The 24,898-nt window shown below is 39.7% G+C and overlaps 1 protein-coding gene across 4 annotated transcripts in view; it reads right to left on the bottom strand.

Moving 5' to 3' along the window:
* Positions 1-22: 22 nt before the first annotated feature.
* Positions 23-24,898, bottom strand: part of LOC125878681 (ceramide transfer protein) — a 36,380-nt gene continuing 11,504 nt past the window's right edge. Inside the window, exons 3-19 of one of the 4 annotated variants that reach the window (XM_049560066.1) lie at positions 22,156-22,272; positions 21,941-22,006; positions 15,486-15,593; positions 15,189-15,327; positions 13,011-13,094; positions 12,736-12,893; positions 12,467-12,559; positions 11,250-11,336; positions 11,040-11,132; positions 10,779-10,850; positions 9,814-9,909; positions 9,038-9,170; positions 8,885-8,955; positions 8,640-8,768; positions 8,388-8,517; positions 2,692-2,830; positions 23-2,588 (exon numbers count right to left, since the gene is read on the bottom strand). In XM_049560066.1, the coding sequence (XP_049416023.1) occupies positions 2,703-2,830; positions 8,388-8,517; positions 8,640-8,768; positions 8,885-8,955; positions 9,038-9,170; positions 9,814-9,909; positions 10,779-10,850; positions 11,040-11,132; positions 11,250-11,336; positions 12,467-12,559; positions 12,736-12,893; positions 13,011-13,094; positions 15,189-15,327; positions 15,486-15,593; positions 21,941-22,006; positions 22,156-22,272 (1,704 nt within the window). In that variant the 3' untranslated portion in view covers positions 23-2,588; positions 2,692-2,702. The remainder of the gene's footprint in view (positions 2,589-2,691; positions 2,831-8,387; positions 8,518-8,639; positions 8,769-8,884; positions 8,956-9,037; positions 9,171-9,813; positions 9,910-10,778; positions 10,851-11,039; positions 11,133-11,249; positions 11,337-12,466; positions 12,560-12,735; positions 12,894-13,010; positions 13,095-15,188; positions 15,328-15,485; positions 15,594-21,940; positions 22,007-22,155; positions 22,273-24,898) is intronic. The other 3 variants (XM_049560068.1, XM_049560067.1, XM_049560069.1) reach the window with 3 other exon arrangements.

Genomic DNA, 24,898 nt, shown 5'->3' with positions numbered 1-24,898 from the left:
AACGGCTCCAAACGCTTCAAACTGGAGGACAAACTTATTTATTTCACTTTTAAAACAGGGCAGAAGAAGTGCGACGCTGTCACAGTACATTTGTAAGTTGATCCCACAGCATTAGTATGAACAAATTATTTACAAAAATGTTTCTCTAATTACATTCAGTTACTTGGACTAGGATTAGAAACGTGTGTTCTAGGTGACAGAGCTTCAGCCTGGCGTCGTCTGGCTTCACACACAGCGTGCTGCTGTTAGCTCTGAAATCAAAGGCTCGAGAGTGGAGACATGAAACAGCTGCAGATCGGTCAGATACGACCCAAAGAACATGATGTGCTGTCCAGGTAGAGATACTAATGCTTTACTTTATTAAGTGTTGTCTGGGAAATAATTACGGTAATGAAAACCAAACAGTGTAACTTCCTCTCAGAAAAAGTTCTGTAATTTTATTTCAGTCTGTGTCGACTTTGAGACTGCTGAGTCCAGAGTTAAACACTGCTGTAACAGGATGAGCAAATAATCTGCGTCATTAAGTATTGTACACACACTGTTTCTATTAAAATCAAGTACTTTAAAGGGATAGTTTGGAGTTTTTAAAATGGGGGTTGTGCGAGGTACTTAGTCAGTGAATGCCTATAGTAAATAACAGCCAGTGTGTCCGCAGTTTGGAGAAGCAGACAGCAGTACTGCTACAGAAGCTAAGCAATGTACTGCTGTGGAGGGGGGAAGCAGCAAAACAAATTTTAGCCACCCAAAAAAAATGTATTAGTTTCAGTGTACGCTGTATTTTGAATGTTTTCACCACTTTACCGTGTTGTCAGAAACTGAAACTGTTGTCTCTGCTCTCTTCAAAGCCAGAGCTGCACACAGGAGCTGCTGCTCTACCTCTGCCTCGACTGGTCAATGTGTTTGCGTTATCGAGTGACATCCGTGAATCCAAGCTAACCGTTTAAAAGCCACACAATAATACAAACTATCTAATTGACTGAGCAGCGGTTGACCAGCAGCTCCGGTGTTCTGCGAGGTAAAATTCCTGTTTTTGTCAAACAGCTTCATTTTCCCGTTGGACAGGGCTGTCTGACAGCAAGGTAAAGAGGTGAAAATATTCTCAATATGGCGTACACTCCAACTGATGGGTGGCTAAAATATATTTTGCTGCTACCCGCTGTCCACTAAAGTGGCGGTACTCCTGTCTGCTTCTTCAAACTCACTCCCTAACAGTCATCTACTGTAGTTAATACACTGACGAGGGGTAATTACCTCATACAGTGCCACTTAAAACAATCCAAACTACCCATTTAAACAGGAGATCCGACTAAACTCTGGACTCTGCGCTTGTATGAGCGACATTCAGACTAAACATGACACAAAGACCTAAAATGGAGTCAAAACTTGTAACAAATACCAGAAACACTGTAAGTTGAGGCGGCGATGCTCACACTCAAATTTAAACGTATCTCAAGTCTTTATAATACTAGAACTTGTAAAAATGTCCCGCTAGCCCTCTGTGGTTGATTCATTCAGTAAATATATTTATTACAGGACAAATTTGAGCTCCTGAAGGAGACGATAATAAGGGGAACTCAGCCATGAGGCACTTCACTAGTGATTTCATCGGTGCACTGACGGCACCTGTCGTCCCGTCTGAACTAGACTCTCCTGTAACACTAAGGCATCTGGGCTCAAGTCAAAACTGTCTGATCTTCAGAGAAATGTTAGTGACACTATTTACAGGTCGTTCAACAATCAAAATATGTGCTATGACAACATTTTACAGTGACACAAGTATAAAGCCAGGCAAATCATGTACATGACGTTTGTTTTGTACATTAAATATATGACAAACTCCTCTCGCCTCGTCCCTCCATCAGCACTGGTGACAGGTGTCTTCATCAGAGGGACGGAGTCAGAGAGGTCAAGTCTTACATCATAGGGGTCACGAGTTGATGACGGCCCTCGGGACTTAACCAATCAGTGATGTTTTGCTAGCAAAAGTTAGCAGCTTAAAAAGAAAGCTTACTAATTATGGAAATGGACCAACAGAAAGTAGGAACTATAAATGGCGAGAATAAAATATTTCAGTCTATTAGCAAAGATCTGTTTGTTTCTTTTTTTACAAACTTCTTATAGAACATACATACATTTATATATTAATATATCTGTAAGAAAGAGAGACGAGTCAGTCTTCTACATGAGCGTGAACAATGGCGTCAGGAGCTGCTGCAAGAACGGTCACAGGGAGGGAAGGTGGACTGGGCCGACTGCTGGGTGCATTCATCTCCTGAGACTCTTACTGGGGTTTTCTAATTTAGTATTTTATCAATTAAATCACAAAGAAGGGGAAAAACAAATATTAACTTCTCTTGAAATGATTATGATAAATGACTGGAATAATCATTCATACAGTATGAATGTATCTCAGAGATGTTTTAATGCAGCCACCAGAGGGCACCATTATCACCCTCCCTCCCCTACTGGAACTAACGGAGCAAAGAACTGGGATGGAGAAAACCAGTGAGAGGAACTTCAGACTGACTGCTGCTCTGCTGCTGTGGAGACTGGTTCCTCAAAGCCTCATGTGCAGTTATGTCTCAACACTGGAAACACAGAGAAGACTCAGGTTATTATTTTGCAGGGTGTGTACTGAATAAAGATTCAGAGGTGAAAATACAAAAGCAGGTAAGTCATCTCCAGTGCTACCTGTGGGAGCGTCAGAACAAGATGGGTTTGCCAGCAGTTTTCTCCTGGACGTAGGAGGTGAAGCGCTTGAGGAACTTTGGGTACTCCCTCTTCGCTACGGCCCTGAGCACGGAGGCAGGAGCCCAGCCTCCTGGATTCACTGCACACAGACGGAGAACAAACTTTAATGAGCAACAAGTTTACAGGAACATTGTGATGACTGAGAATGTCTTCTGAATGTTTGTCTGAAAAGTACGCAACGTTGATTTTGAAAAGGAATAAAACATGTTTGGTTTTTATGGCATTCTGTGAATTTCTTTACAACAGACTGACTTTTTTCCATGATTTTGGACGACATGCTACACTATGAAGTTTTTTCATAATTTTGGACGACACAGTGTACTATGACTTTTTTTTTCATGATTTTGGACGACATGCTATACTATGACTTTTTTTTCATGATTTTGGACGACATGCTATACTATGACTTTTTTTCATGATTTTGGACGACATACTATACTATGACTTTTTTTTTCATGATTTTGGACGACATGCTATACTATGACTTTTTTTTATGATTTTGGACGACATACTATACTATGACTTTTTTTCATGATTTTGGACGACATGCTATACTATGACTTTTTTTCATGATTTTGGACGACATACTATACTATGACTTTTTTCATGATTTTGGGCGACATACTATACTATGACTTTTTTCATGATTTTGGGCGACATACTATACTATGACTTTTTTCATGATTTTGGACAACATACTATACTATGACTTTTTTCATGATTTTGGACCACATGCTATACTATGACTTTTTTCATGATTTTGGACGACATGCTATACTATGACTTTTTTCATGATTTTGGACGACATGCTATACTATGACTTTTTTTCATGATTTTGGACAACATGCTATACTATGACTTTTTTCATGATTTTGGACGACATGCTATACTATGACTTTTTTCATGATTTTGGACGACATGCTATACTGTGACTTTTTTTCATGATTTTGGACCACATGCTATACTGTGACTTTTTTCATGATTTTGGACGACATGCTATACTGTGACTTTTTTCATGATTTTGGACGACATACTATACTGTGACGTTTTTTCATGATTTTGGACGACATACTATACTATGACTTTTTTTTTCATGATTTTGGACGACATACTATACTGTGACGTTTTTTCATGATTTTGGACGACATACTATACGATGACTTTTTCATGGTTTTGGACGACATACTATACTGTGACTTTTTTTCATGATTTTGGACGACATGCTATACTGACTTTTTTCATGATTTTGGACGACATACTATACTGTGACTTTTTTTCATGATTTTGGACGACATGCTATACTATGACTTTTTTTCATGATTTTGGACAACATGCTATACTATGACTTTTTTCATGATTTTGGACGACATGCTATACTATGACTTTTTTTCATGATTTTGGACGACATACTATACTATGACTTTTTTTCATGATTTTGGACGACATGCTATACTGTGACGTTTTTTTCATGATTTTGGACCACATGCTATACTGTGACTTTTTTTTCATGATTTTGGACGACATACTATACTATGACTTTTTTTTTCATGATTTTGGACGACATACTATACTGTGACTTTTTTTCATGATTTTGGACCACATGCTATACTGTGACTTTTTTTCATGATTTTGGACGACATACTATACTATGACTTTTTTCATGATTTTGGACGACATACTATACTGTGACTTTTTTCATGATTTTGGACGACATACTATACTGTGACTTTTTTCATGATTTTGGACGACATACTATACTATGACTTTTTTTCATGATTTTGGACGACATACTATACTGTGACTTTTTTCATGATTTTGGACGACATACTATACTATGACTTTTTTTCATGATTTTGGACGACATACTATACTATGACTTTTTTTCATGATTTTGGACGACATACTATACTATGACTTTTTTTTTCATGATTTTGGACGACATGCTATACTATGACTTTTTTTTCATGATTTTGGACGACATACTATACTATGGCTTTTTTTCATGATTTTGGACGACATGCTATACTATGACTTTTTTTTCATGATTTTGGACGACATACTATACTATGGCTTTTTTTCATGATTTTGGACGACATGCTATACTATGACTTTTTTTTCATGATTTTGGACGACATACTATACTATGACTTTTTGTTCATGATTTTGGACGACATGCTATACTATGACTTTTTTTTCATGATTTTTGACGACATTATAAACTGACTTATTTTTCATGATTTTGGACGACATACTATACTATGACTTTTTTCATGATTTTGGGCGACATACTATACTATGACTTTTTTTCATGATTTTGGACGACATACTATACTATGACCTTTTTTTCATGATTTTGGGCGACATGCTATACTGTGACGTTTTTCACGATTTTGGGCGACATACTATACTGTGACTTTTTTCATGATTTTGGGCGACATATAATATACTATGACTTTTTTTCATGGTTTTGGACGACATGCTATAGTCTGACCTTTTTTTCATGGTTTTGGGCGACATGCTATACTGTGACTTTTTTTTCATGGTTTTGGACGACATGCTATACTATGACTTTTTTTCATGATTTTGGACGACATACTATACTATGACTTTTTTTTTTCATGATTTTGGACGACATACTATACTATGACTTTTTTTTCATGATTTTGGACGACATACTATACTATGACTTTTTTTCATGATTTTGGACGACATGCTATACTATGACTTTTTTTCATGATTTTGGACGACATACTATACTATGACTTTTTTTCATGATTTTGGACGACATACTATACTGTGACTTTTTTTCATGATTTTGGACGACATGCTATACTGTGACTTTTTTTCATGATTTTGGACGACATACTATACTGTGACCTTTTTTTCATGATTTTGGACGACATGCTATACTGTGACGTTTTTTCATGATTTTGGACGACATACTATACTGTGACGTTTTTTCATGATTTTGGACGACATACTATACTGTGACGTTTTTTCATGATTTTGGACGACATACTATACTATGACTTTTTTTTTTCATGATTTTGGACGACATACTATACTATGACTTTTTTTTCATGATTTTGGACCACATGCTATACTATGACTTTTTTTTCATGATTTTGGACGACATACTATACTATGACTTTTTTTCATGATTTTGGACGACATGCTATACTATGACTTTTTTTATGATTTTGGACGACATACTATACTATGACTTTTTTCATGATTTTGGACGACATGCTATACTATGACTTTTTTTCATGATTTTGGACGACATACTATACTATGACTTTTTTCATGATTTTGGACGACATGCTATACTATGACTTTTTTTCATGATTTTGGACGACATGCTATACTATGACTTTTTTTCATGATTTTGGACGACATACTATACTATGACTTTTTTTTCATGATTTTGGACGACATGCTATACTATGACTTTTTTTTCATGATTTTGGACGACATACTATACTATGACTTTTTTTCATGATTTTGGACGACATACTATACTATGACTTTTTTTCATGATTTTGGACGACATACTATACTGTGACGTTTTTTCATGATTTTGGACGACATACTATACTATGACTTTTTTTTTCATGATTTTGGACGACATGCTATACTATGGCTTTTTTTCATGATTTTGGACGACATGCTATACTATGACTTTTTTTTCATGATTTTGGACGACATACTATACTATGGCTTTTTTTTCATGATTTTGGACGACATGCTATACTGTGACGTTTTTTCATGATTTTGGACGACATACTATACTATGACTTTTTTTCATGATTTTGGACGACATGCTATACTGTGACGTTTTTCATGATTTTGGACGACATGCTAAACTGACTTTTTTTTCATGATTTTGGACGACATACTATACTGTGACGTTTTTTTCATGATTTTGGACGACATACTATACTGTGACGTTTTTTCATGATTTTGGACGACATACTATACTGTGACCTTTTTTTCATGATTTTGGACGACATGCTATACTGTGACTTTTTTTCATGATTTTGGACCACATACTATACTGTGACTTTTTTTCATGATTTTGGACCACATGCTATACTGTGACTTTTTTTTCATGATTTTGGACGACATACTATACTGTGACCTTTTTTTCATGATTTTGGACGACATGCTATACTGTGACGTTTTTTCATGATTTTGGACGACATACTATACTGTGACGTTTTTTCATGATTTTGGACGACATAATATACTGTGACGTTTTTTCGTGATTTTGGACGACATACTACACTATGAAGTTTTTTTCATGATTTTGGACGACATACTATACTATGACTTTTTTTCATGATTTTGGACGACATGCTATACTGTGACGTTTTTCATGATTTTGGACGACATACTATACTATGACTTTTTTTCATGATTTTGGACGACATGCTATACTATGACTTTTTTTCATGATTTTGGACCACATGCTATACTATGACTTTTTTTCATGATTTTGGACGACATGCTATACTATGACTTTTTTTCATGATTTTGGACCACATGCTATACTATGACTTTTTTTCATGATTTTGGACCACATGCTATACTATGACTTTTTTTCATGATTTTGGACGACATGCTATACTATGACTTTTTTTCATGATTTTGGACGACATGCTATACTGTGACTTTTTTTCATGATTTTGGACGACATACTATACTGTGACTTTTTTTCATGATTTTGGACGACATGCTATACTATGACTTTTTTTCATGATTTTGGACCACATGCTATACTATGACTTTTTTTCATGATTTTGGACGACATACTATACTGTGACTTTTTTTCATGATTTTGGACGACATGCTATACTATGACTTTTTTTCATGATTTTGGACCACATGCTATACTATGACTTTTTTTCATGATTTTGGACGACATGCTATACTATGACTTTTTTTTCATGATTTTGGACGACATACTATACTATGACTTTTTTTCATGATTTTGGACGACATGCTATACTATGACTTTTTTTCATGATTTTGGACGACATGCTATACTATGACTTTTTTTTCATGATTTGGGACGACATGCTATACTATGACTTTTTTCATGATTTGGGACGACATACTATACTATGACATTTTTTCATGATTTGGGACGACATGCTATACTATGACTTTTTTCATGATTTGGGACGACATACTATACTATGACATTTTTTCATGATTTGGGACGACAGACTATACTATGACGTTTTTTCATGACTTTGGACGACGTACTACACTATGAAGTTTTGTCATAATTTCGGACGACACAGTATACTATGACTTTTTTTCATGATTTTGGACGGCATACTGTACTATGACTTTTTTTCATGATTTCAGATGACATACTATACTACGACTACTCTATATTAGGACTTTTTTGATGCCATTTCTGTGGCACAATATACTGTGACTGTTTTGTGACATATTTATGACATTTTCATGACTTACAACACTGAGTTTTTTAGGACATTTTTGTGGCATAGAATACTAGCACTGTTAAATTCACATTTTTTTTAATGGCAAACATACATTTTTTGTGTGTGCAGATACTGTGAACTCAATGTCAACTTAATCCAAAAGAACAGATGGACACATACCATTGGCGACGTAGGTGATTTTACACAGGATGTTGTCTCTGCTGATCTCCTTATCTCCCTCTGGTGGGCTTACCAGGGTCTGACAGATCATGCCAATGTTGATTTTGGCACGAACACACCTGTTGCTTGGCTGTGGAACAACAGGACAGAAAATTAAGAAAAGCAGCAGCAGGATACTCATTCAGAATCTCCAGAAATCCCTAACATAGAGCCTGAAACCTAAAGTGGGTCTGCACTGACTTAATGGCTCACCTGTGCATCGTCATGATCCACAGAGAAGTTGCAGACCAGCCAGGTGTCTGGGTCATTCTCATTGTTGGCCATAATCTTTCTCATGGCAGACAGGTACAGCACGTCCCTCTGGGATGCAGGCCACACCCGCTGCAACACAGATTACTCCTTTATTATGTCAGATTCAACACATCATACACAACAGGCAGATCAATTCAACTGTTGAACAAATGTGGTGACAGTGTTTATGATCTTGTAGCTCTTACCTTATGCGTTTGATAAACAATTACTGCATTGTCCGAGAGCGTTTCCACAACATTGAAGTTTTCAATGGTGGCTAAAAGAGGCAGAGAACATGGGAGTATTAATAAAGAAGAAAAAGTATTAAACTAGCATTGATTCAAAGGTAGAATACGTACTCTCCCAGTCGTTGCGGTAGGCAGTGTCCCAAAAGTAGTGGCAGACCTCGTGACCAGTCACCCCCTTTACTGAATGGGTGGCCTTCAGCGGGTCCAGAACAATTCCATTTTCTTCCACCTCTCTCCTGTACACCTGGAAAACACATGACAGATTTTAGTGAAATTAAGTTAAATGCAAGTACAATAGAGGTAGAGGTAGAGGTTAATTTCAGGTTAAAATATCAGGCTTTCATGGTCTCGAGTACAAGCTCAAACCAATTTGATTTTATGATCCTGTCGCTTCAGGAGCTGCCATTACTGTTGTGCAAGCTGCAGCCTGCATTCTCTATCATCAACTACAACACAGTCCCTGATTGGCTGCTTACGTTGTTAACTACAGTGTGGATTTCTGATTGGCCCCACTTGGATTTTAACTTCTGCAAAGTGTTTGGGGCGACACCAATTCCAGACGGAAACAGAGAGTGAAACAGAATGTTGAGCTCACGCCATCAGGATGGTCTAACCAGGCTAACACTTTCATTTACAGACTCCTTCTGTCTCATTATGTTCCACTCCGGAGTGGCTGATAGGTCAACACCCTGTGGTAAAATTTCACACCAAAACAACCCTAGTATTAGGCGTTGACTCCAGATATATGCTATTTTAAGGACACATTAAATTTACTTTCTAAATAATTGTAAAAAATAGTGTATGACTCAGCCAAAGTATTACATAAATATGCTCTACCATGTGAGTGTCAGAAACCTGAATTACATTTTCAAAAATCCTCCTCATACCTTCATTTCTCCCTCCTCTACAACCAGCTGCCAGTTGGCATCTCCACCAACATCCTGCAGGGAGTAGGTCATGTGATTCTGCACCATCTCCTCCACCTGTAACACAAGGCCAAGGACAGAAAGAGGATGTGAGATTGATTATGTTATGACAACTTGAAACTGTCCTCTGATATTAGCGTGGCATAATGGAGTCAATGTTTGCAGAGAACCAGAGACTGAAACGCTGCCCTGAAGCTGCACCTCATGAACTTTCGATATACTCTGTACCTAATACATCATTTCCTCTGAGGTAAATTATAACAACAAAAACTATGTAAAAACATGTTGTTGTTGTTGCTGACCTTTTTCACAACAAAAAAAAAAGACTAAATCTCCGTCCACGCTAACACCTGAAAGTGTATATCACATTCAAGTACACTGGGCATGCGTCTGCCGATATAAACAGGGAGCTGTCACTGGAAGTAACACAAGAGTATAAGGCGGTCAAGGCGGCAGAAACCATAGATTTGGAGTCGTTACAAAACAAATACGGCAACATATTAGAGTGGTACCAGAAGCATTATCCATCACTGGAAGTCATGGCGATAGGACAGGAGTATCCACGCAGAAAGAATGAAATCATAGAAGTTATGTAAACCTTACTATAATATCTCTTCTTGACAAGTCATGACTGTTAAGACCCAATCAGAAAGCAAACATGGGTGTCCTTGTCACTGTTTCCAAAAGTCTCCAGTCATTCAGAGCGCAACCTGCGAGTTTCAAACTAAAGCAGGGTCAGCAGTGTTTTCAGAGGTCTCTGTTTTAGGGCTACTAATACACAGGAGTAGTGTGAATGATATGCTACAGTTCCAGTGTATGTATGACTACACAGTTAGAGGAGATCCATCAGTCATGCACACATGGTGTTTGTGTAGACAGGTGAACACAGAGGACAGGTGACTGGCTGAGCCTGAGCAGTGAGTTACCTCTGTGCTGTATCTGTGGACTTCATGAGGAGGGGTGCTGACTATCAGAGCAGGGGTGGACTGACTATGAGGCTACAGGGAAGATGAGAACGAAGGGATGATGGACAAAAAAAATGGAGAGGAAGAGGTTACACAAAAGGAAGTGAGATGTAAAAATTAAAGAAGTGTGAAATGAGAAAAATAGGGAAGGTGTAGAAATAGAGGAACAGGTGGAATGATGAAAGAAGCTTGTAGGTTTTTGGGAGTGAAGGGTTGGATTACCTTTTCAGAGAATCTGTGTGTGCCAGAGGTGGAATAGACGTCTCCAGGAGGGACGGGGCTGGATCTCTGTATCCTCGTCTTCTCAGTCTGAGACTGGACACAAACAAACACTGAATTTAAATAAGAAACTCTCACTGTTTTTAAGTAAACTGACTTTGAAGTATGTCATTGGTTTTATCCGACATCCAGCACTCTTTCTTTTTTGCCTACCTGTTCCTCTATTTTGTCCTGTCTGTCCAGAGCAGCTTCGACTGCATCGAAAAACTCGTCCTCATTAATGAGGCTGTTTGGACCCTCCTGTCAATAAAGTGGGGAGGGAACGTTACTTCAAAAGTTCGTACACAAAACAAAATTCATATTGCGTTACACCATGTCCTAACAGCAAGCAAACGTCCAACTGTTGTGGCACACATGCCATCACCTAACATCGGACACTCTCTGTCAATACTGAACTTCTGTCAGGTCGTACAAACCACTTATCTATCTGCTCAGGTTTAGACTGGAGACACACGTTTTATACTGTGATATTTACTGGTAATGACACACAGTATAGCCAGCGGTAAGTCGGCTGTTATGAGCGATGGTCATTTACCAGAAACGTTCAGCTCCCTGCTGATCTCCCTCCATTCAGATGCAACCTTATTCAAGTTTTTGTGGTGAAATGATGAGGTATCATAAAGATCAGTGGTTCTCAAATGGTGTGCGTGTGCCGCGATGGCAATCCAGGTGTGCCGTGGGATTTTGTGATAACCAAACTTTACTGTCAGTATATTTTGCGCAACCATTTCCTAATAAAGAGGCAAACTCTGGCTAAAAACTGTAATTTATTCTAATTTAAAACCCTCACAGGGGGACCTATTTGGACCTAGAGCTTTCCAGGTGGTTAAAGACACAGCATGTGTACGGCCTCTAATTTCCAGGGCTGGTACCTGCGGTTATTCCACAGGCTAGTTAATAACATGTCGGGCAGGAAATCCAAAGTGTGGGATCATTTTGAGAAGGTGAAGGACGAACCCAAGGTGATATGTAAACTCATCTTCATTGGTCGACTACAAACATGACGTATTATCTGAAACATGGAAGTAGCTACATGCCCATTAGCCCACAGCGTCATTAACAGGCGGCTCGCTCAGTGTGTGACGTGCACTTGGAGATAAAATATAGGCCTATATTAATGAAGGTTCATTAGTACGGTTTGTATTTCTCTGTAATGTAGCACAGTGTTAACAATGTTACTGATACTATTCTTTCTCACACCTTCAACTCAAACCACCAAAATATATCATTTAATCATTACATTCATATCAGAAACATGCAGGAGACTAGTCCACTGATGGACCCTGATGATGACTGTTGGTCCACTGGGAATTCTTAGTCAGGGAGCAGCCCTACATTCAGTGGTTTCAAAGATGAATTTTATACTTCACCTCATAATCAGGACCTCCAAAATGAGACTTTTTCTTCAGCTCATTGAGGGCTGACTTATAGCCTTCCTCTATTCTTCGCCGCTTCTCCATCTCCTGCACACACAAAATCCAGACTCATTAAACAACCACAATTATGGAGAAAAATACATATGACTGCTCCTCTTCTGTAGAAAGAAAAACAATCTCTACTATTGTCTGACAAATGTAAAGGAACATAATGCGGCCATTTCAGGCGAGTAGATGGCGAATTAGAGTCAAATGTCACACACCTTATCCAGTCTCTTCTGCCAGCTGTCCTCTCTCTTCACCATGAGGTCGATACAGTGGGACAGAGTGGCCAAGATCCCGGCTGTGGTGGCTTTGAATGTGATGGCCTCACCCTTAAAGTCTATGCCATTGATTCCCTTGGGACTCAAGGACTGGAACACTGCACAGAGAGGAGCATGGGACTAAAACACACGCTGCTTGTAACAAACCCTGTATAAGTCGGAGTTAATGGTCAGATATAATATAGAAAAAATACTTTAAATTCTGCATTACTCACATTTTTCTTTGCTGCCGTTGTTGTTGTGCAGAAACTCTCCATCTGTCCGGGTGTTGGGGAAATCATCCTCATCATCCTCCACGACTAAAGACAAAGAGAAATAAAGTTTCAGGTAGCTGCGACACACGAGCCTCCTCTTGCAGGACCCTACTGAGAGTCGCCCAGCGTTCCAGGGCAGGGTAGCGCCTTGTGGGCCATTCACAACTTAAGCTAGAGCACAGTGCACCATCAGACTGACAGAACTCTGCTGTGCTGGACAACATGACAATGGTCTGGTTTCATCTTCAGAATGGAGAGAGAGAGAGACGAGCGGAGAGAGGGAGGTGAGGAGAACAAAAGCAGGGCTTCATTCACTGCGGTCATCCACAGGCGCCCAGTGCAGGCTGCCATGAGCAAATGTTCAGCCAGCCAAGACGGGGTGAGGGTGAGGGGGTTTGTAGAATAACTGCTGTCTGAGTCACAACACACACGGACACATTCCAGACCATAAACAGCACAAGTTTTCTCTCCACTCCAAATATTTTCAGAATCTATACACTGGATATGCATACTGAAGATTCTCCCACACATACCTGTGTCTTATAGAAACAAGTTAGCCATATTTTAGATTCCCAGAATTCACTGATTTTACTTTAACTCAGCGTCCTTAAATAATCATTGTGTCACAGCGGGCCTCGTGCAGGGAGCGTCCTACGAACAAATTTCCTCATTTTTTTGTTCTAATCTATAATTTTGTTCTTTTTTTTTTCTACAGTTCACCAATTTATCTTCTTTCTCTTATGTAAGAGAATATTGGTTGAGAGCACTCCAACCAAGATAAGAAAGAAACCCAATCTCGTTTTCATAGTCTACAAATTGTTTGTCAAACACAAGAACAAAAAGATTTATATCTGAGGAACAGCATCTTGTCACAAGAGGAACTTTTACTGTCCTTGAGTAAATATCTCCTGCCACTTTCTACTTCTTCTCCACTACACTTCAGAAGAAAATATTGTTCTCTCTCTATTCCACTTTAGTTACTAATTTCTACACACAAACCATATGAAAATACACAATACAATAAGTGCAGCTAAGACAGTTGGAGTCTATTTTGAATCATTTCAGTCAGTCTCAATTCCTGATTCTTTTCTTTGAATTATTTCAATTCATGATTTTTTTTTAAATTCTATTTTATATATATTTTACTTTCATTTTATTCTACTTTTATTTTTCTGTATTAAGTAATTTATCTTTTCATACTGGGGTAAAATTTTCTGACTGTACTTACATACTTTATTTAATTAAAACTTTAAATGCAGGACTTTTCCTAGTAACAGAGTATTTTTACAGTGTGGTATCAATTGTTAAATATTTGTTATTGTTGCGTGAAAAATGACTGAAGCTAGAGCTGCTTGATTATGGCAAAACTCATAATTATTTTAGTCAGTATTAACTATTTAACACGATCACCCACTGGCTTTGGAAACATCATGCACTTACCAAACTTTTAAAAAGAATTTGTCTCATTAAAAGTATATATTTTTTATATTTAAATATAATTCAATTGATAAACAAATACAAAATAATGTAAAAAAAAAATATAGACAAATAAAATACATGGTTTATAATATCAAAATCTAAACATGGCACAGAGGAGAGGGAGAGACTCTGCACATGGGAGTTAATTATAATATGCATTTAAAAATCTTCCTCTCTTTTTTCCTGATGGTTTGAGTAAGTTTCTCAATTATGTGGCTCGTTGCTTTGTAGAAATAAAGTCACTAAGGGGGTCTGAAAAAATGTTGCCAAGGTTCCAAGACTGAGTGCAACACTGTAAAGGATAGGGGTGCACTGGATTTATAAACACAAAACAAAATGAGAGCTTCATTGCAAAACTGAACGCAGCACAATAATTCTTTTATCTTGATAATCTTTTTCATAATCGCTGGAAGCCAAAACTGTCATTGAAAATAAAATTTGATCAATCACTCAGCCCTAACTGAAGCAAATAAAGATAGTTGATACATTTTTAATCGATAATATCAGCTTCAAAATAAACCTGGGATGCTGTTGTAAAGTGGCTTTTCCAATAGTAAACTATCTTCACTTCTTGTCTAAAATCCACCCCTTAAAAACACAGATCTGCTCCCTGATGTGCAACAACTGGCTGAAAGGAGTGTCGGTGTCTGTGGCTCTTACTTTTATCCCTCTGCAGCTCATCTTTAGACACGGCGTCTGAACAGCTATCAAAGTATTTCTGCAGCGTGTCCACCTGTCTGCACAAGATATCTCTGAAGGTCTCCATCTCTGCCAGCTTCTCTCTCAGGCTGTGACCCTTCTGAGGAGACAGTACAGAAACACAGCAGTTAGGCTCACGTCATTAACAGCTTGTGTGTGTGTGCGCTGACAAATACCAGAAAATTCCTCATGTGTGCAGGTACAGAATTAGAGCCAATGACTTCGTCAGCCAGAGTAAACATGAAGCAGAAATCTCACCTTGAAGGAGGATGTGGAGGTGGCAGAGAAGCCGCTGGTGGCTGATGTGAGAGACAGCATGGAGCCGTGTCTCCGCAGACTGGACTCTGAGCCATATCCAGAATCAGCCTATGAAGAGACCCACAGGTGTGCAGAGAGACAGACATGGAGACAAGTTAGTGATGTTGTCAGGAAGTAGCCTCACTTCATAGAACACATTATAACTATGAATTTAAACTGCTGCTATTCAGCATTACGCAAACAAAAGCTCAACTACTACTAATTCTTCTCTTGAAGGAGCAGTGTGTCAGATTTAGTGGCATCTAGCAAAGAGGATTACAGACTGCAACCAGCTGAAACTTCTCCCATGTGCCAGGCATGAAATCCCAGTTAGAATTCCTTCAGTGTTCATTGTTCAGGAGGTTTTTACAGGGAGCTGAATTATCCACAGAGGTCTCTTCCTCTCGAAAGCAAACAGATGTGTTGATTTAACAGTGTGTAGGATTTAGAAGGACATACTGGCAGAAATGGAATATCAACTAAAATATATTTTCTTTAGTGTATAATCACCTGGAAATAAGAATCATTGTCTTTTCGTTACCTTAAAATGAGCTGTTTATACCTACATAGGGAGCAGGGCCTCGTCTATAGAGATTGCCATGTTGCACCGCCATGTTTATACAAACCAAACACTGCTTTATTTCTTGTTTTTAACAGTTTAAATCACCCGGTCTGTTTGTTTTGGAGGCTAACATGAGACACAAATGTCCCTATCTAGAGCCAGTGTTTGGTTTGTCTGTTCTGGGCTCCTGTAGACACATAGCACTGCAACATGGCAATCTCCGAAGATGAGGACTCTACGTAGGTGTAAACAGCTCATAATAAGGTAATAAAAATACACAACGCTTATTTTCAGGTGATTATACACTAAAGAAAACATACTTATTATATTTATGTTTAATGTCTGCCGATATATCACCTTAAATCCTACACACTGGACCTTTAAACTAATGATTAATGTCTGTTCTGTCCATCTGATCTATAATGTTTTCATCATTGTGTCCCATCTATTCTTTCTTTGTCCCTTCTGTTTAATTAAAACATTAAAATTCTGTTCTCCTCCCCTAAAGTACAAAATACAGTAAGAAGTGTGAATTAATTAAGTACTCTTTTTTTAAACATGCATATTGTGCTACTTCCTAATGTGTACTAAATGTTGAACTCCTCTTAGAAACAACAAAAACACTTTCTATCAAACCCTAACAATGTCCTTTATGTTGCAATAAATCATTTACACAGGATACAGTGACCTCAACAGCAGCACAGCATGACACAGATGCCGTGACCATGGCAACACAACTGAAACATCAAGTGACTTCCTGTCAACCTAACAGGTTCCCCCTCAGCTCTTACGTAACAGCACGGCCCTCGAAATAGACGGTTCGTGACAGCAGAGAGAAAAGCTTCAACGACACACAGAGACGCTGGCTTAAAGGGGAAGCAGAGATGTGTTTCCCTTTTACTTCCTCTTTCGACCACCAGGGGGCAGGACACGTCAACACACGTGACTGGCATTCGTAAGAGGCTGGGGTAACTGTCGGTCATCGACCAGAGGTAACTCCGCCTGTGTTCTCATGGGTTTCAGTCGCTGCTGCTTGCCCTTTAGCCAACATACTGCTACCCTACTGACTCCATCAGCACAGATTGCACTAAGTGTTTACATGAGGGCTGTTTAATCTGTTTGATGACAACAAAATCAAAGCAAGCAGAGCTGTTGCTGCAGCTGTACCACCTGATAAAATCATAAAACACAAATACAAAAAGGAGAAAGAGTTACAGTTATCAGCGGCTGGTCTCCTGTCTCAGCTGTATGGTAATGCCCACACACATGCACACGGAAATATTGAGTAGCTGTACGAGTGTTTGTGTGTGTTTGTGTGTCGGGTGATTAAAGCACAAGTGCACACACATGACTGACCGGGGACAATGGCGGACTAAGAGCCTGGCGCTGATAAAATGCTGCCCTGAGCAGGCACAGAATTATCCAGGTCAGAAAGCTGTTTTTAGTCCAGCTGTACCCAATGCTGCTTTTTCTGAAGCATCTGGTGAGGTTTTCCTTTTTTAAAATAAAGCTTCAAATGTCTGTCGTCATATTTTATGACATCATAACCCTTAAAAAAATAATCCTAAGAGTGGCTAAACATGTGGAAAATTCACCACACATCCACTAGTTCACGGATCTGGAGGGAGTTCTCCTGGAAAAATCTGATTCGATTTTTTATTTCACCCAAAGTCAAGAGTAAACAGTTGAACAAAGATGTACCCTGTTGGAGAGACTGTGGAGTAATGAATGTGGATCTCTCGCATATTTTCTGGAAATGTGATAAAATCAGACGGTTTTGGAAAATGCTACACGATACACTGTTGAAAATATTTGGATATAAGATTCCAATGTCTGGTATAGTATTGTATCTGTGTAACTTATGTGACGAAAATATAAGAACAAGGGACAGATACCTGGTAAAAATATTACTAACAGCAGCTAAAAAAGCTATCACAAAAAAATGGGGAAGGGAAGATATCCCTACACAAGACCAATGGACTCAACTGGTTGAGGGAATCTACACAATGGAAAAAATGATACACCGCTTGAGACTACAGGAAGCTCAGTTTGAAGAGAAATGGATGAGATGGACAAAATTTATGGATGAACAGCGACAAAACAAAAGACTTGATTGAACAAAAGACAGTGGAATATGGACAGATTGTTTTGGAAGTGACTCCCATACGTTTATATTTGTTTGTGTGTTTACTTGTATTCATTTAGTTGTTACAACTTTGTAAAGGAAAAATTTTAAATAAAAACCAAAGTGATAAAAAAAAAATAATCCTGGGAAATTCTCAACTGGATTCCACAAGTCTTTTGTTATCAAATCAACTTTCTTTGACCAGTAAATGTAATTTATGGTGCTGTCAGACTGATGTTCGACCACCACGTTAACGCAGGGTACATCATAATGCCTCCCTTTGTGTGCAGCATGAGGGCCAGCAAACTTGCTGGCTTTCTGACCACAGTGAAAATGTTGTTTCTGAGAGGCTAAAGGCCAAAAAATATATACTGAAGCTGAATATTTTGTCAGAAAAAAGCATGTTGTGAACTTTGGAAATGATTACATGTGCCTGTTTTTCAATACATTTTGACTTTTGGACTTTACAGCTAGGGATGTCTCAATCCGATCAAGGCACTTTTTAACTGATCAGAATCGGCTGTATTGAGCTTTATCGAGCCTGATCTAACCTTTTGTTTTACATCAGCTGTCACACACGGGGTTTTAACTTGCAAAGCTTTCATGCACAGCAACACCAACAAGTGCAGCCGTCCTCAACTCTCCAACTCTGACATTATACTCACTGGCTTCGAGCTCAGTTTTGAGAGTGCCTTGCATTTTGCTGTTATCTGTGGCACAGGTCTCGGAGCAGAGACAACCATCAGTAGAGAGCTGATGACAACCACACTCACCACACCACTGCAAGTGCAAGTGCAACAAAAGCCCCGCAAGCAAAAAGACAATAAGAGTCATTTATGAATGTTATCCGCACAAAAGATGTGCAGACAACGAAGATAAACCCTCAGTGGAATACAGTTCATTCAGGTAACTCAGGCAAAGGCTGCAACAAACCCGTTATAACTTTATATAGTTTTATACTTTGTTATATGGTAAAAAATTAAAATTAAAAATGTTAAGAATCAGCTTGGAAGCAGGGTTTTTTTTTCTTGAAGACAGTGGGTAACAGAAACGACAAAAGGTTTTTTATTTTTATTGTAACTGTCACTATATCCTGACAGCAGCACATGAGACACAAAATCTGCAAAGAAATTAGGTTCCTCCAGTGCTCCTACTGGCGTTTGTGCCTGAATCTATCAGGCCTGAGCACAACAACCAATCGAAGTGAGGAGGAGTCTCTAACGCAGAGTCAACTACTCATGTACAAGCCGCAGAGCTAGCAACAGAATACACGGCAAAGAGAAGATAAACAGAAGAAAACTGATGGTGAAAAGTTTGCTTTCATTTTCACAGAAGAAGACCAACGACAAGCAGCTTGCTTTCTTTTTCACAATGATAATAAAGCTTGTTTTATTCTTGCTTTCACAGAAGTGAGAGGACCATGAGGAGCCAGAGGAAGTCTTTTTCCACAGATTATCTGTCTCATGTCGTACTGTTTGTTTATAGTGACAGTTATAAAAAATAAATTTGTCATTTTCACTGAAGAAGTTACCTACTGTAGCTTTAATGTATTGCAGAGCTATTCAACTGTCAACCATATACATTGGATTTGGACTGATTTGAATAAGTTTCAAGTGCTTGAACAGGGTTTTCCCTGGGTTTTTTCAAGACAAAGGTGGCAAAGGCCTGTAGCGGGGGGCATCTTGACAGCTGTACTTTTAGATACGATTCCCCCCTATATTAAATATGAAAGGAGACCCCCACATGCTTGAGCTTTACACTGCTGACTTGTATAATCAGAACAGACATGTCCGGTCCTGAAATGTGTGTTTCTCTTCTATAATACACATTCTACATCTTGCAGGCGACATCTTTCCACATACAGGCTTCCTTCGCCTTTCAAGCGGGGCAGAGCTCTGTGGGAAACAGTAGGAGAGACACAGCCCGAGGGGGAACCGGGATCTGACACAACACCGGAGGGAGAAGCAGGTACCACTACGGTGTCGCTTTGGGTTGTGAGCGTACATGACGTGCATCTACATTGAAAGTAGTGGGTTTGTGCGCACAAAAGACGCTACATCTGAATGCCCCCCATGCACACACACACGCTTTAACCAAGGCGGTTAACCCAAACAATGTGGCATGTGACTGCAGTTGCTTCACATCCAGGTCGGAACATCTTCTCACCACAAACCAACCGCACTAGTTTGTAACCGGACTGAGACCACCTCTTCAAGAAGGTCTCGGTCCGGTTGTTTTGGTGCACACCTGAGTGTGATTGCTGTGTTCACGCCTGCCCAAACGCACCGCACTGAGGGGGCAAACGAACTTGAGTTTGATTGAACCAATCAGGGCAGGTGTGAAAGCACCCTTAGAATCTGAAAGATGATCTTACATTACTGGCATTTATGCCACATGGCTGTCACTGCACGTTTCAAATATACAGCAAGCTCAGCTAACTTTACCAGAGATAGTATCCTGGTAACTAGGGTTGTTTTTATATTCAGATGTTTCTCAAACTGTAAGAAGTGTTAGCTGTGCTGTGTTGTGTCTCCTTGGAGACGCAGGGCTGCTGAGTGCTGTGAGTAATGTGGGTTACAGTGGGAAGCAGGGCCTTCTAGGAAGAAGAGTTTTCAGTGGTGACTCATAGTGGGTGGGATGCTGTGTGTGCCTGTATGTGTGTGTGTGTGTGAGTGTGTGTGTGTGCAAGGCTGTTTCCCTCCTGCTCTTAGTCACGGCGGCTCCCCGGTGCTGGGATGAGTGAGCAAGGAGGGAAGAGGGGGGATTTCCCAAACTGAGGACAGCGAGTGAGCGAGCGTTTGTTTATGCAGACAGGCTGAAGGTGTGGTGACAGCCTTCTCCTCATCTGTGTCTGACAGACTCACAACTATTGCTTCACTCTGGATAACATCTGTCTTACATTAAAACTTCCATACACACAAGCCGGTTTCAAAAAAAACGTTGTTGATGTTGTGCAATCACTTCTCTCTTTCCTCTGTGGCTGGGATGAATAATAACCACCATACACAATCGATTACCACATGTTAAGATTATTTTCATCAACAATGCAAAACATAATTTCCACATTTGATGGTTGGTTGCCGTGTCAATGTGACTGTAAACATTTGCAGGTCTTCCCTGCCTCCATTGTCTTCTGCTCAGCAGTCAACAGTGGGGATTGCAACCTGTTTCCTTTGTCCTTCACTTTGACTGAACACAATGGGTGCTATTTCTTTCTCCTGCGCTACAAAGCTTTCCACACAGCACTTAAAAGTTTCAGCCGTGTGTAAAGTCACATTGTACTGATATTTTAGGCAAACAACAAGGCACTGTAGTCCAGGGCTGACTGACTCTCCTCCAGGACAGTTTAACCCCAACTTTTCAGGGTTATCCACAGAAAATCATTAAAACAGGGTTGTGTGTCACGCAGCTTTTTCAGCAGGTCCTGTAACCCTTTTCAGAGTTACCCGTGTGACAAATGTGTGTATGAAAAAGGATTATCCTAACCCTGAGCCAACTGTTAGTTCAAGGTTAAGATAACTTTCAGCTGAGCGTGCCCTCTGTCAGAAGCCTTTACATGCACCAAAAGTGAACCATCTAGTTTCAAACTATTCACACAGCGAACATGCTTGTGCAAACATCTTTGATGGACTAAATAAACACAGGTTAACACAAACACACACTTGCTACTACAGAGTGCTGTGCTAAAAAAGCGCTCAGTGAGTCCTACAGACTTGGCAACAAACGCACCAGTGGTGGAGGGATGATTATTGTTCCCTGGATTCCTCCCTTCTCTCTCCTCCCCTCTCTGATACTCTGATAGAAACACACACACACATGCATGCAATAAACACACATTCACAAATACAGCCTTGTATTGGCTCATACTTATTTGTAGCAAATGTGACAAGGATGTGGTGTCTTTTGATAGCAAGCAGTTTGTTGTTTGAGTGTGCGTGACTTACCCTGTGCAGCTCGATGGAGTCGATCCACTGGTGTCTGTGCTCGGGGTCTTGTGCTCTCAGGTACCACACGCTGTCGTTTACGCTTATGTCCAGACGGCACTCGTCGAATTCATGAGGCTAAACAATGGGCACACAGGAAAAGGACACAGGAAGAGTAAGGTTAGTAAGTGTGTATCTGACAGAAGCAGAGGATCACATACTGCAGGATTGTGTACCACTCCTGAGGTGGAAAGGGATGCACTGTGAGCACACTGAACACAAGTGTAAATGCAATTGCCTTTTTAAGACCTATACAAAAACTACATGGGCAAAAACACGTAATTGCACGCAACTGCTCCAAACTAGCGAGGCAGCAGCCAGTTAGCAAGCTGATGGCAGCTCATCCGTTTCTCCTAAACCCCTCCAAAAACCAACTAGCCAACAGTTTGTGGTAAAGATGCATGCCCAAAAGAAAACCCCACATTTCCGGTGGCAAGGACAAACACACCTGCTTTTAAACATTATGAAAGACGTGGATATCAGCAGGTTTCTGGATATACACAAATATTGCAACATACTGCAAAATATCAAGGACGTGATTAAAGGCATGAAAGAGAAGGGGCTGTGTTTGCACGTCAAACAAGTCTGCCACCAGTGGAAAACTACTTTTTATTTCTTATTTCAGTGTTTTGACATAATGACATGTTGTAGATGGAAATATAAGGAGAATATTTATTTTCTTTATCAAGGTAAACAGCTTTGACGGAGTTCTGTCTTATAACAAAATAAGGGTGATAACCAGAATACTTTTTGCATGTTTACAAATTCACTGAAATACTAAACTGCCTATCTCTTTCCCGATCGGCAATCATCCACAGTCACAGGAGTAGAATTTCTTCAGTGCAGGCCTATCTTTATATCACACACAGACAGTAGACAAAGAAGAGTATACCAGAGGCACGGCAGCCTCCATTTTCAGACAACGTCCCATAGGAGGACAAGTGGCAGATCACTGGCCTTTTAAGGCAACTTGCAGGATGGAGCATATTCCTAATAGCCCTCCAGCGTACTGTCAGCGCTGTGAAACTGCTGCGCTGGCACGGCCTGCAACCAGGGACTGATTGTGTGTGTTTGCTTTTGGGGGAGGGGAAGGGCGTGGGTTCAGGGGAGTGGTGGTGACAGTAATGATATTTACCTGTGTAGTATTTACCGAATGCATCAGTCCTTCTGAGAGGACACCTTGACAGTGAGTCCCAATGCTAAATCACTCTCACGGTCTGATAGCAGTAAAAGAACAGGCTGATATATGAGTGAGAGTCTGGCTCGTTCGAGTGGAGTTGAGGACAGAGAAGGACAAAGAGCTGGAAAAGACTGAATGAGCAGGAATGCCAGAGACTGCAGTTAAACTGGAAGCAGAACAGAAACCATGCATTCCTATATTGTCCACGATACAATAAACACATCTGGGATCTCTGTCTTAGTGGATCTGTGATGCACAATAATGGAGGGTCTGCGCTGCTGCAAGAACAACTTGCAACTTCACCTCACAAACACTTTCAGTCAGAGACAAAGAATTAGAGATTAAAATGAACTGTTGTGTTGTTTAATTAACTTATTTATCGATTATTTGGTATTGTGGATTTAAATATTATAATTAGACATTACTGATTAATCCTGTCCACCAACTCTATTTAGATTAACACTGCTTAAAACTGTACATTCACCGAGACAAGCTATAATTAAAGCACATGTGATCATTAACATCTGCAAGCTGGCAATCTAATATCACCCAGAGACAGCCTGAGCCCAAACCATTACTGACGATTGTATTACTTCAGCGAGCTGGCAGAGTAATAAATGGCCCACTATGGTGTCTTTAAAGAGGTTTCATTGGAGGAGTGCGACTTGGCTGTGTTGCCCGACACCTGGGCGGCGCTGAGGCCAAGACCAGATGCTCGGTGTCAATAATGCACAATATGAGGCTGGATTCTGAAAGCTTTCCAGACCAGATGCTCATTTGAAAGTTACCAGCAGCACGTGCATAAGATCAACACTGGTAAACAGACGACAAGAGGAAGCAGAAGCGAGAAAGGAAATAAGCTAATGCGTACTTAACCCTCTATCTATTATGAGGAAGACAAAGATCAGCAGAAAACTTCAACTGCCCCCTCCTCTCTGAAACCAATGACAAAGATTTTTTTTTTTCCAACACAATCATAAAAAAAACAGGTAAAAATAAATATAATGTCAAAAAAAAGAAGATAAAAATAAAATATTTGCCCACCCTGATTATACTAAACTGAAACTATGTGAAATGGCAGATAACTTTGGAGTGTTCCTGCACGCAGCTCGCACTGTGTCAGGCTGGTAGATGGGATTTTAGCGTCATTTGGTTGCTAGGAAAGTGAGAAAATGGATTCCTCTGGATCATCTCTGGACTACGGGGTCATGGATATGCTGACTGGAAAGCAGGGTTGAGGAATGAAAGCCTGCACTGGGTCAGAGAAGGTCACTGGGATCCAAGGCTACAGTAAACAATGATCCATCACGGGAAGGTCGTCTTCGCAGCCTTGCACTTTATAACATGACATGACAGCTGACGCTGAGCTCAGACTGGGCTCTATGTGAAAGCCAAGCAGACAAAATAAAACATATGTAGTGTTTGGTTTGTGTCTGTCTTCTTAGAGATGGAGAATTTCTGTTGCCCGGTCCTCGCAGCGATACCTTCCAGTAAACCAAGACAAGCAGGAATGAAGTGCATGGC

This window comes from Epinephelus fuscoguttatus, linkage group LG18 (assembly GCF_011397635.1).
Source record: "Epinephelus fuscoguttatus linkage group LG18, E.fuscoguttatus.final_Chr_v1".
NCBI classification, from domain to species: Eukaryota; Metazoa; Chordata; class Actinopteri; order Perciformes; family Serranidae; genus Epinephelus; species Epinephelus fuscoguttatus.
Note: the sequence above shows the minus strand (reverse complement) of the source record. Positions and strands in the feature narration are given on the sequence as shown.